The 14,106-nt window shown below is 40.2% G+C and overlaps 1 protein-coding gene across 1 annotated transcript in view; it reads right to left on the bottom strand.

Moving 5' to 3' along the window:
* RIMS1 (regulating synaptic membrane exocytosis 1) overlaps positions 1 to 14,100 on the bottom strand; it is a 400,323-nt gene extending 386,223 nt beyond the window's left edge. Inside the window, exon 1 of the mRNA XM_015569421.1 lies at positions 13,895 to 14,100. Coding sequence (XP_015424907.1) covers positions 13,895 to 14,058 — 164 coding nt within the window. The 5' untranslated portion in view covers positions 14,059 to 14,100. The remainder of the gene's footprint in view (positions 1 to 13,894) is intronic.
* Between the last annotated feature and the right edge of the window lie 6 nt (positions 14,101 to 14,106).

The raw sequence follows: 14,106 nt of genomic DNA, 5'->3' as shown, positions 1-14,106 counted from the left end.
TTTCCCTTTATTTGGTGTAGCAAGGGTTTCTTGGTTTTATCCTACCTTTCTTCTTTAATATCTTTGCAAGATCACTGTCCTCTTTCAACTTTTATAAGTAAACTTTCCTTAAAGCTCATTCTTAGGCTTTCTCATCTGAATCTAGTCACTCATCCTAACCTGCAACTTCATTGTCACCTGTTTATAGCTGACTCATAAAATTACATTTCCAACCCATCCTGTCCTATACCTACAAAAGCCAAAGAACCAAAACTAAACTTAGGATCTCCCTTCCATCTCTCCAGATTATCCCCAAACCTGGTGGACAAGTCAAACATCAACTCATATATATTCCATTTTAAAAGAGGTGGCTTTTGGCCTGGTTGGATGGCTTAGTTGGTTGGAGCATCTTCCCATACACCAAAATGTTGCAAGTTCAATTCCCAATCAGGGCACATATCTAGGTTTGGGTTCAATCCCAGGTCAGGGTATTTATGGGAAGCAACCGATTGATGTTTCTCTCTCATAATAGATGTTTTTCTCTCTCTCCCTTCCTATCTAAAATCAGTGGAAACATATCCTTGGGTGAGGATTAAAATTTTTAAAAAGTTGGTTTTTGATTCCCAAATATCTTTCAAATATTAACATTTTGCCATCACCACCAAAGTCCTTGCTTCTAATATCTCCAACTTGGACTTCTGTAATAGCCTCCCAGCTATTTATACACATACATGCCTTGGGCCTTCAGCAATTGGTTCTCCGTACCATAGCCAGAATAACCTTTTTAAAATAATAATAGGATTATATAATATCTTTCTTCAAAATCTTTTGATTCTTCAGATAAAGATAAAATTATATACCATGCCTTGGAAAGCATCCACATTGTCAGGATTCTGCCTACCTCTCTAAATTCCTCTCAAATCACATCCCTCTGGCCTTCCTTTGGACTTTCTCCTCTTCCACATACTGGCTTCCTTCCACTTCTTCAGAATCACCATTCCCTCTCCCACCAGAGACTCTCTGTTCTTCCTGCCTACAAGATCTTTATTCCCTATTTGCCTAATTAACTCCTACTCATCCTCAGAGCTTAGCTTAGTTCTCTCTGTCGTCTATGGAGAGCCATCCCTGGCCAGCCTGATCTTAGTCAAAATTCCTAGTTTATATTTTCTTATAAAAATATTGTATATTTCCTGTGATGCATTCATCAAAGAGTTTAACTTTACTTTAAATAAAATATATCTCCTTCTACAAAGGGCAAGGGATATATGGTTCTATTAATTCCAGCACAAGGCCTAGCACCTCATAAATCCATTTTTGTTTCAAGAAAATAATGAATGGGTATGATTTGTTTTTGTGACCCTCTGAATGCTTATTTTCAATTTAAAAGGGAATCTCATTAGTTCTTCGCCAGTCAATGAATCATATGGATTTGGGTCATGTGTCCATCTTTAATCCAATCAGCAATGGCCAGGGTGGGATTATATGGATCTAGGGTTCTTCCAGAATGGCAACTGGGGCAAAATTTATAGAGAGGGCCACAGTTACAAAAACTAATATGAGGCATGTCTAGATCATGCAAATTCTGTAAATGAAATAAAATTAATTTCCTTAAAAACTTTATATAGAAAGAATGTCTTAAGTTTTCAGATATGTGAATATGAGAATTTATACTTGGGTGAGATGTGAATGCTCATGGATGTTTATGTGAGTTTTCATTCCCTTCCCATTCTACTAATTCTTTCTTTGGGTCATTGACCAACAGTCCAGCTAAAGCCAAAGCTCCAAATGAGGGGGAATCAAAGAAAACTCTTCTCCTCACAATTAACCAAAACCAACTGTGTTTTCTAAGTGAAAAACAAAACATAATTTTAATATGTACATAAAAACATCATCGGAAAAGCTATTTGAAATCATAAATAAATTACTGCATATTGAAAACACTGTACCTTTCAGGGAAGTATTAAAATTTAAAATAAAATGATCACAATTAAGAAGTATTGATACAGCTTAAATATAATTACAACAAATATAATTGCAAAGGCAATCTTTAAATAAAATATTTCTTACTTTCTGGCAATCATCCACTCTTTTGGACTGATACTCACTATAACCAAATTCAAAATCAACAAAGTAATTAGAGGTTCCCTGGGAGTTTTCTATAACAGGATATAGTCCTATAGAGCAGGTAAATCAAACCAAATTTGAAAAAAAGTAAACAAATTGTTTGACTTTGATGATTAACGGAAACTATGTGGAGAGAGTGTGACAGTATTAAAAAACACTGGGCCATGAGAAAAAGACCCGAAGCCTAATACCTAGTTGTCTCACTACTTAATAATGAAAACCTGAAATAGTCTCTGGGCCTCAGTTTTCTCTTCTTAAAAATGAAGCTGGTCCCTGGCCAGTGTGGTTCAGTTGGTTAAATGTCACCCTGTACACCTAAAGGTCTCCATTTCCATTCCCGGTCAGGGCACATGCTGGGGTTATAGGTCTGATCCCATCAGGGTGGATGTGGGAGGTAACTGATCAATGTTTCTCCCTACATTAATGTTTTTCTCTCTCTCCTCCTCTTTCTAAAATCAATTTTTAAAAAAACCACCATATCCTCACATATCTTGGGATGAGGATTTAAAAAAAGTGAAGGTGCAATAAATCTTCATTGATTAATGTTTCTGTTTGATTGCCAATTCTTATGATCTCAGGTCTCCAACATCTACCAGTGATGCTGCTGTAAGGACAGGAAGTCACCTGTGCTCTATTTGCCAGCATGGGACTAGACCCGTGGTCGGCAAACTGCGGCTCGCGAGCCACATGCAGCTCTTTGGCCCCTTGAGTGTGGCTCTTCCTAAGCCTTAGGAGTACCCTAATTAAGTTAATAACAATGTACCTACCTATATAGTTTAAGTTTAAAAAATTTGGCTCTCAAAAGAGATTTCAATCAGTGTATTATTAATATTTGGCTCTGTTTGCCGACCACTGGACTAGACCATCTCTCAGCTCCCACCTAAACCTCCACTCGGTTCAGCTATAGTATGTCAAAGGCCAGCGCTTTTGTGTCCTGACTTACAGACTGTGTGATTTCCATTCAACAAGCACTTACTGAGGTCCTAGTAGGCATCAGCTATAGGGGATGCAACAAAAAAACAAAGAGAAGAGAAGGTGCCTGCTCTCAAGGAGTTTAAGTCTATTAGATGACTTAACTGAGAGGCATTTTTTAAAAATTAAAAATATAATCAGGACAACAATCGATGGCCATGTGCATCTGATCTAATTATAAATATTAAATCAGAGAACATATATTATGCTTTATGCTGTTACTGAAGTTAGTGATGTTTCAATTCAAAGGAAATGTTTCCATTAAGCATGTCTGTCTACTTTTTAAATGTATTATTTATATCTTCCCACAATGACATTCAAACACTACAAGAACACTGTCCTTCAAAAAGATATGAATGATAAATTAAGAGTAAAGTAGCCCATCTGAAAACTGTATTTCATTTTAACTTTGTAAGATCCAGTATGTAGTAGATTCTCCTCATACGTTCTGGCCAACCTGGTTCTTTCAATAGCCAAAAATACTCAGCTCATTCTCTGCTTTCAGAATTCGCTGTTAGAATTCCCATGGTTAGAATAACCTTCCCACTCTGTCCACCTACTCATACTTTACTAATCCATCCAGCAGCCTCAGGTGACTCCTCCACTCTACATCCTCTAAATCCATTCATTCATGCACAGTTTTAAAACTTCAGGCACCTATTGCATGCCAGGCGCATGCTTATATGAGGGATACAAATAAGAATGATTCTGCTTATGCTGTACTCAGGTGAGAATGTCACATGAAAAATGTATGACAGCGATGTGCACCGAGGACAAATATTAAAATTAGACTGGGAAATCTGAGAAGAGGTGTCCCAAATTAATTGGAAATGTTAAATAAAAATTAGGTAGATAAGGAGGAGATTCCTGGCAGAGAGAGAAACACAAGTGGAGTCACCAGGCTGTGAAGCAGCAATGATACCTTGAGAACTAGTGCAGTGAGGCTGTGCACAGACCAGTGAAAGGAGGTAGAGAGCAAGGTACAGATCAAGAATTTTAAACTTTTCTCTGGAAGCAAAGGGGTCTTCCTGGTGGGACATAATCAGATGAAGTTTAGAAAGATTTCTCTGACCTCAGTGTGAACATCAGATGGGAGGAACCCTGGCTGGTGGCAGGGAAATGAATTAGGTGGTTATTGCAGGCAGCCAGGTGAGTCGTGATGAGTGTCAACGTTAAGGTAAAGGCAATGGAATCGGAAAATAAATGAGAAATCCAAAGTATTCCAAGGAGATAAAATCTGTAGGATTTGGTGGTGGCTGAATAAGGAGTTGCAATGGGGATGCTACCATAATGACAGGGATTACAGAAAAGCATCATGTTTAGGCAGAATATCAATAAATTTGTGATGGGTCACAATCAGTCTGAAGTGCCTATGAGACATCCAGGTAGAGATATTTAGCAGGTGGTTAAGGACATCAATTTGGAAGAATATTCTAATGTAATAATATAGATTTAGGAATTACTAGTATTTAATATATGACCAAAGCCAGGAGTATGCTTAAGATTGACCAAATACTGCACACAAAATGGGAGGACTAGAAGGTTGAGAGTAGACCAAAGGGAAGGCCAACATTTGAGAGTAAAGAGAAGATTGAATAGGGACATGTAGGAAATTACATGTCATTTTTTTTTTAATTTGCACTACCTTACGATATAAATTATCTGCTCCTTGTGGCCTGGGACTATGTTTTTGCTTTACTTTGTTTTGTTTTGCTTTATTGTATGTGTTTCTCCAAGAGTCTTAAACTACGCTGCCTTTATGGAAGGAAGGGCTCAATAGTCACCTGACTAATTAGCAATCATAGTTCTACTCAATAGTGACTATTACAGCTTAGATCTTTGGAGCTCCAAATATCACGCTATACCTTTCTAATAAACGTGTCTGGAACAACACTCAGACAATGGTATCTTTTTCAGACTCGTATCAAGATTTTCCTGAAGGTTGCTATATATTAGGTGGCTAGATTTGGCTTAGGGGACATAGACTTGGGTAAACTAAAATATCTAGCTTAATTAAAAGAATACTTGATTTTCTTAAGTTATGTTTTTATGAAAATTTTCATGATGATCATGAGGAGTGTCAAAGTAGAATCTTCTCTGTACAATTTTTACCCTTGCCCAGATTTTAATATCCAAAATAAATGAGCCAGCTCATTTCAATATCCCTTAATTTCAGATACCAGGATGTAAAATATATCCATTTTCCCCCTATAAAAGAAGGGTTAGGTAAGAAGACTTAAGCCGCAATATATTACAAGACAGAGATAGCTAAGGAAGATAAAGCTGCTAAGCTGTGTGAAATATAAAAGGAAAAGCCATTCGATTAACTTTACTTTTGTTTTCATCTCTTTCTACTAATACACTAAGTAATCTTTCTGACATGAATCGAATGCCTGTATGTGGGCATATATTTGAAAAAAACTGATACATTTATTTATATATTCCTTAGATATTTCAGACACCATCTGCCTAGTTTTCTAAAATGTGAACACCATAGATTGAAAACAAAACAGCTAGCCATCCGAGTAAAGACCTTCTCCTTGCATTTGTGAAGAGCTATGTGTAAGTGGTCAAAACAATAATGGGGCACATGAGGCTAGTGTACTGATTACTTTCAACTTTAAAATAACTGGATATTCTTGAGAGTACAAACACTTCTCAAATATCAATCAGAATGCTTTGAGCACAGAGAGTTGGGAGCTAATTAAATAGGCTACATAAAGTCTAACAAATAGATCCAGAAAACTTCATCAATAACTACTACTGTAGCAGTTCCCTTTAGGAAATATGCATACCATGCATGAGAGCCCATTAAAAATAGCTAAACTGTGTGAGACGTTTATATGACAGTACAGACACCTTAATTGGTTTTCAATTCACATGCCTTCTCTATGTAAATAGAGACAATAATTACCTGACATAACAATGGGGAAATGTGTACACTAATAATATATAAATCATTAGCAAGATATTACCGTTTATATCATACAAAGATATCTGTTTGGCTCATTATGGTTCTTTAAAGGAGCTACTATCTAATTGAGCACATTAATTACTTTCAAATTGCACAAAATTACTTTCTATAACATTAACTTATTTTACTATCTAAACTTAAGAGGAGTTATCAAAATACTACATTCTAAAAATCTATTTAAATGTCTTCTCCCAACTGCAGGCTGCTTTTTTTGCAAGGCCCAAAGGGGAATTTTCCCAAAGAGAGTCCTATAGGCAGTTGTATTCAGAGCTACAGTTACTTGAAAAATGTTTGGAAATTTTACTTTGCCATAAAAGGTAGCATTTTACTGAGGCTCCATCAAAGATAACACCTCCTTCTCAGCAAAAGCCTTTCCACTTACCAAACAATGAGTGTCATCACTCTATGTGTACAACTTGTTTACATTATTGATAAAATATATATTATCACTGTTAATTGATTTTCTGAAGTTTCAAATGAATAATTTGGGTCAGGGAAAGCAAAATTTATAAAGAGGAAAACCATATAATTTATCATCCAGATTGAAACTGAGAAAAAGAAGTACTATCCATAATTATACCATGAAATAGGCATAAACAGATACTGTCCTGGGCAAACAATGTGTACATTCACTTTCCTTTTAAACAAGTCTATTTTGTCTTTGAATGAAGGTTCATGTGTACAGGAAATTTTCACAAGATAGCAACAGAGGTAGGAATATCTAAGGTAAATTCTGCAGTATATTCCCCTCTTGTCATGCACAGAAAACTGTTTTAGACCAAAATAAGTGTAGATAAGCTTGATGTAAGAGTATGAAAATATATATACAAAAAGCCTAAGACATCCAGAACAAAAATCTTAAAAATTCTTAAACACATATAATCCATTACATTATCCAACACTAAAGTAACATGAAAGAGAAACTACTACCTCACAAGTATATGGCCATTCATTCAACTAATTTTGAAAATGAATAATTTATTAAATTCAGTGACACTAAAATTATCAGAATGTTTCTCTAAATTTTTTTCTAGTAAGAGATGAGGAAATTACCTAAAGCTACTTTCTCTTTTCATTTTTGAATTAGGATTGTTGCCTTTTAGGTATTTCAAAATTTTTAATTTTGCCCACATTGTTTTTTGTGCTAAAACACATTTATGAGCTATTTAATGAGAAAGGAAGAAGGTAAATATATCCTCGGATCAAATCCTGGACTCATTTTACCTTTTTTCTCCTTGCCAAATTCTCACACTGGTAGATGCCGCCCTGGCCATGCTGCATTGCTAGCATGACACGATGGATGGGTTTTTCTACAAGAACTTATCTCCACAGGACCCCTAGTAGCTGTAATAATCACAGGAAAAGACGATCTTGGGATTCTTCCACACAGCCTCATAAAGTTCGAAGGGCAGCATTAACAATTCCACTTTACACATAAAGAAACAGAGGCCAACCCTAACCGGTTTGGCTCAGTGGATAGAGCATCAGCCTGCGGACTCAAGGGTCCCAGGTTTGATTCCGGTCAAGGGCATGTACCTTGGTTTCAGGCACATACCCAGTAAGGAGTGTATAGGAGGCAGCTGATCGATGTTTCTCTCTCATTGATGTTTCTAACTCTCTATCCCTCTCCCATCCTCTCTGTAAAAAATCAATAAAATATATTAAATAAAAAAGAAAGAAACGGAAGCCAGAATCTAGCCCATTGCTCTATCCAACTACCTGATGCTCACCTCCCTTTGCTGTGACAGTTTTAAAACCTTCCAATTAACACACAGGAAGAACTACGCCAACATTGGGCTATCAGCAGAGGGCTCTCTATTCTGCCCAAAGAGCCCCAATGCCTGACCCAATTCCAATACCTGAAATGAGGGCCTTAATGTTGAGTTGTAGATGATATGATACTTTGTTAGAAATAGTCTACCTAATAAATACAATTCACAATTCAAAACAATAGTAGGGAGGAGAGATAACCTCATGGTGGAGGATGGTGGAAAGTTGCTAAGGTATTACAGCAAACCAGCAAGGAGAGAAGAAAAGCCCCAGGTGCATAGGGGGTTTAATGAGTCACCTGTGGCCAGATCTAGAGAGTGGAGGCAGGAGGACTTGGAAAGGGATAGAAAATGCCACTTAGCCATGCGAAATTCTTCTCTTGCTCCTTTTACGTTTTATTCTCTGGACTCCAGGATCAAATGTCATGAGCAAAGGGTCAGGAAGGTACCTGGCTAGTTCTGGGAATTTTACTAATATTAGAAAACTAATTGCTGACTAATGGGTTTCTCATCAGGAGGGGCGCACCAGGCAGTTTAAACATGTAAAGTAACCAGAAGGCACTCAGATATGGCAGTCTTCTCCCCCAACAGAAGAGGGAAAACAACCATAATGCCCACAGGTTGATGCGCTTTTCAAAAGACTTACAAGAGCACTAAAGACCTAGAGTCCATGTACATGGTCCTGGGTTCTATTACTCTAGTTGTCATGTGCCTTAGGAGGCAAATTTACTTCAACTTTCAGGACCAGCTCTGAATCATCCAACTCACATCACAGGACAAAATGTAAAAAGTTGTTTAAAAACATAAAGTAGACCATAAAGATAAAATGAAAGGCAACACAATGGACTATATAACCCAGGTACACAAACGTGTCCATCTACATATCACACATATGGAAGAATAACAATATTATTTCAAGAATTCCCATATCATATTTGCCATCTTTCCAGGAAACTTACTATACACATTGAACACAAATTGTTCTCCAAATTTAATAAGTTGAGCAAATAGCACTTGCAAGATGTAGTGTTTCTATTCAAGTCAGCAGCAGCACATATAGCCCACACAGGTTTCCATATTCTACTTCTAATTTAGTAACCTATTTACTTAAACAATGGTGCCCCCTCATTTTGGTTAAGAAGGAACACAGTTGAAACAAAGTCAAGACAGGTTGGCAAAAATGCGAACTAATGGTTATGTCTCTTACCCTCCATTCCCTTTAACTCCTCACCTCTTTCATTGTTTAAGCTTCCCTTTTCTACATTTTCTCCAGGAGTATTTGAGAACTCATTACTGAGCATGCACATTTACTAAGAGAGGTATTCGTTGAAAATGGAAAACTCCAGAAGATTTCATAGTTAACCTTCCCTAAATTTAACCCTATCCATCAATGGTGTGAAGGAGACTAGACTCTGAGTGAAAGGTTGTAAGTTCTCCCCCTCTTGTGGTTTCCTACTAACACAGAATCCCCTCAGAACAGGCAGCCCCTTCTCAGGGTTTAGTCACTTTCTCTCATTACTATTACTGTTTTTCTTCTCTCTCGTAGCCATCCTGACGCAGCATTGTGACAGAATATTTTGGGGTGCACAATATAAAAATCTTTGCAAACCCCGAGGAAACCAGGATGCCTGCATACATGGAAAGTCTATCCTTACCCTCCCCAGCTGCCCTCGTCAACTTTTCCTTCTCTTCCCAGTTGCTAATTGGGGTCTGTCACATGGAGCCTTATGGATACATGTCAAGCCACACGAGTATAATTGCTTGGAGGGACAAAAATGGAGAAAGAGTTCTGCTCCTTCTACTTTCTTTCTCCTCTCACAAAGGAAGTGGATATTAAGGATGTTTGAAAAGTTACTGTGTAGTTCCCTGTTAAAAAGAGAGGGAGAAGTCCAAAGTCAATATTCTTTATAAATCAATTCACACCACAAACTTCAGGATTCATAAGAAGAATAGAAACTCATGGAATCCTAGTTTAATTTTCTTGCCTACATTTACACAGTAAGTGGTAGGACTAGATCTAGAACCCCAAAATGCTTGGATCCAAAGTTAATGGTCTTTCTACCATAGCACGAAGCTTTTTATTATCTTTGAACTGGAGACAATCCCCCTAACCTCAATCCACAGGAAAACTATTAAAGAGAGTGTGGGTGAAGCTGCAGGCCCTCCTAGAATCAGCAGCTGAACCTCTGAATCAGCCTACCTTTTGCCAAACCACAGCTCTGAAACTAAGGAAAGAGAAGAAAGGTGGATGAAATACAAGCCTCTTTCTGGTAGGACAGTGTAGTGTATGCGAACATACTTGGATTTGGAAAAAAAGGTCTGTATTGTATGTCAATTGTAATACAAAAAAGTTATTTTTTAAAAAAGATCTGGATTTGAATCCTGACTGGGCCATCATGTGAGTCAGCTGAGTATATTACTGGAACCCTGAGTGTAAAATGAAGAATCAAGGATCGTGTGACCTAACTTACCTTCTGTGCAGGCAGTTGTGAGAATTCAAATATACATATATTAAACTTGAGCATAGTTCAACTATTTGGCATGTGAGTCAATAACCACTTAGGATAATGGCCAACATGAGGTAAATGCTCAATAAATGTTAGTTTTATTTAATATTCCAATATGGCTCTCAGTCTCCATTTTCAAACCATCCCTTTAACTCTATTTCTTTTTTTCCTCTTCTCTACTATTCTGTAGCTCCTTTCTCTATGAAGTATTTATAAAAAGGGAATAAGATTTTAGATCTTCAAGAGATCTTCTCTGATTTAGGTCCCAGATAATGCAGTTTTCCACCCAGGTAATATATTGGCTCATGGTGTCTGGGGACAGTTACTTAAAGGAGTATTCATTGAGGAAGTTCGGTTTCAAAAAGTCTCCAGAACGCACACACCCACACCAAAAACTCTATTAAGGTTAAGAAAAACCTTTTATTTTCAGATAATTAAATCAACCAGTAAAATTTATTTGCAGGAGTCAACTATTTCTTGTAATATACCAATGGTATTTAAAATCAGTGCTCTCTGCAGACAAAATGAATTATTTTTTATAATAAAGTACTTACAATTTCAAAGAAAAATTTTCCTGAAATCTTGAGGTGAAAGTAGCTTGAGTATTATCTTCCACTGATATATATTTAAAGGCATTATCAAGACCAAATTCACATAGCAATTAACAGTCAAGGCTGATTAAACTATACAACTATATTTTAATTGATACTTTGTAAAGTTTCTTTGGCATATTTCCCCATCACTTTTCTATCTTCTATGTATTAATGTCTGTTTTTATACATTGTGAAGGGACAGAGTATTCACAGTAGGTAGCTCAAAGTGATGGCTCTGCAGTGGGGACAACAGTGAATTTTAATTCTAATCACTCTGTTTCCAGAACTTGAGCTTTATATGATCTGTTGTGAATTTCTCAATATGTGATATGAGGGACCCAGCATTACCATAAAAGCTTATCTCTGATTTAACAAATGTTTCAAAGCCCCGTGGAAAACATCCTGTCTTCCAATCTATTGTTATGCAAAGTTTAGAAGAGGCCAACACCTTTGACTGTGTTATTAACTCCTATATATACCTATGGGTCATCTGAATAGCCCCTATGATCCCCCGTTTTTATGGCATAAAGTGCACTCTAGAAAAATGTACAACACTGTTCCATTAATTGCAGTCAATTTGACACACTTACATGGCAGCAAACTGGTATTCCAAAACACTCACCGATGTGCCACTGCACAAAAGGCCGAGGTGTTAGCAGTGGAGGCTGATTGATAAAGTTAATGCAGAGGTCCTGGATTATAGGGAACTGTTGTGTAACAGCATCACATACTGCAATATTGTGAATCCTTGCTATAAAGGAACCATATTTGCAAACCAGTGGACAGCAGCCACAGGAGCAGCAGCGGGAAAGATGTTTTAGACACGAAGAGTTGGATGGTGCTCCTCATTTGTATTCGTCTATATAAGCCCATACAATCTTATCACAGGCAGTTAGCAGGTCTGAGATTCTGTCCTAAAAACTCACCCACTCTCACTTAACATCCCTCAGTCTCCGCCATCCCTGAAACAGCCAATGACGGAGCATGATGGCCACTACTTGCACTGTGCCTTCCCCTTCCTATCCGGACCCTGCCCAGCAGGAGCCCATGGTTTTCGCTGGCTGCTGGAGGCCTCCATCCACCTGCTGTTTGCAGCAAACACCAAAGGGAACAGTAGCAAACCTGTAAATCCTGACCAGCAGAGAAGGTGCCCAGAACAAGTGGCAGGGGCTGCAACCAGTGAGGACAGACGGACTGACAACCAGACAGACAGACAGCACCATCAGACACCATCCACTACTTCCAGTCTCAGGAGAGGGGAAGCCTGCAGCACCAGGGACATCATTGTTCCTGGCAGGGACAGGCAGCAGGTTAACGAGGATTGTGCCTTCCTCGAAGCAGCAGGCTTAAAGTATTTGGGGTTTAGTTTTTGGATGAGAAGGAGCAGGGAATTCAGAAACCTGCTGCTCTTGATCGAAGCAGGCCAGCTCTGGCCTTCCAAGTTAATGGCCCTTTTCTGAGTCTACAATGGAAAGGGCAGGAATGACTGGATTTCTACACTTTTGCTGTGACACGGCACCCACAGCTCTCCCTCAATATTCCCTCTCCCATCTGGGTAGCAGTTACACTGGCGGGGGCCCATCCGCCTATGAACACAGCCTCCCTCCATCCCTGTCCTGTGAGGCACTGCTGCACTGAGGGGAAGCGGAAGAAACCTTTGGTGGCAGCCTCTTCTCTTCAGGAGGCAATCCTAGGGGGTGGAGAGAGCCATGTTGGGTGTGCTCCATGCCTGGCTCTCACCCCTCTTCCCTTCTGTGTCTGCCCCTTCTTTGCTGTCAGCTAACTCGAGATGCAACAGGTTCCCTTTGGCTCCTCGTGCCAATCCTGTGCCCCCAGATACACTACTGACCCAACCAGGGAAACACCAAGCAATGAGTCCCAGGTGGGGTTTCTAAATCCCCGCACCCCTGAGTTGAAAACTTTCCTGAATATATGAAGATCTGCCAAGGGAAGGCAGTTGAAGTCCCCTTCAGCTCCACTCTAGGTATGGTGCTAAGGAGCAGCAAAACCGACTCTGGGTGCCAGGACCTTGTAAGCAGCAGTGTCACACACTCCTACACCACCAGCTATGGGCCTGTCCCTTCCCCAGACACAGTACACTGGACAGGGATCCCTTGAAGGGCTGATGGACTTTAAAGAAGGGGAGACGTATGCAAATTCCCAATCCCCTATTGTACTGCTTGCACCAGGAGCTGAGCAGGCCCCTGAGGTCTCTTGGAAACCAGTAAAGAGGAACCTCTATTTTATTCACACCAGACTCCCCATCAGCTTCTCCCACTACTACAAACTTTGCATTCTCAGTGGCATTACATAGATGTAAGAAAATGTGACTGCACACAGGTATTTTGTGTAAAAGACTGTGCATAAAAGGTTAAAGGGAGTCTAGGGAGGCAGGTACCCGAAGATGGCAACTGCCCCCCAATAAAGACCCAACCTTGTTCTGTGATTTGAATGAGTCCCAAAATGAACACTAAAAATATGCATTTTTCGTATGTAAATACTGACACCCTTCAGTGGGGTAACCCCAGCCTGCTAAACAACTCCAAGAAGAGCAGAGGAGCTATTCTCAGCACCTCTTCTTCCCACGCCCCTTCCTTCCACTCACCCCCTGCCCCCTAACCTGCTCCCAACCCAGGGCCCTTCCACTAGGGTGGGATCAGCTCTTCTCAGCTTCCCCACATCCCAGCCCCAGGGTGGTCGCGGTCCACCCCACCCTCCTCTGCACCCCAGTCTCCAGCCACCCTCTCCTGGCTCCTGGGCTCTCGGCTGGGTGACATCCTCTCCTTCCTCCGGTCCCGCTAACCTCTTCCGCGCTCAAGCCCAGGGCCCCTGGCCCCAAGGAGGGCGCCTCCGCCCACACCCCGCACCCTCGCCCAGCCCCCTCCCCCACACCCAGCCCAGAGGGTTGGGTGAGCGAGTGGTGAATGGACCGAGGGAGGCACGGAGGCTCGGGTGGCGCGGCTGGGGGTGGCTTACTTGAGCATGGCTTCTTCTTTTTCCTCCTCTTCCTTCTGCCGGTCCATCACTGCCATGATAATGTTCCTCTCCTCCTCGGTCAGGTGGCTCAGGTCGGGCAGCTCTTGCATGGGGGGAGGCACGGTGGGTGGGCGAGCACCGCGGGGCCCCACGGCCGAGGACATGGTCGTGGCCTGCCCGCCCCCTCCTCGGGCTCCGGGCTCTCACCTTTC

The sequence above is a fragment of the Myotis davidii genome, unplaced genomic scaffold, assembly GCF_000327345.1.
Source record: "Myotis davidii unplaced genomic scaffold, ASM32734v1 scaffold104, whole genome shotgun sequence".
Classification (NCBI taxonomy): domain Eukaryota; kingdom Metazoa; phylum Chordata; class Mammalia; order Chiroptera; family Vespertilionidae; genus Myotis; species Myotis davidii.
The sequence above is the reverse complement of the archived record's forward strand: the minus strand, read 5'-3'. Positions and strand labels throughout refer to the sequence as shown.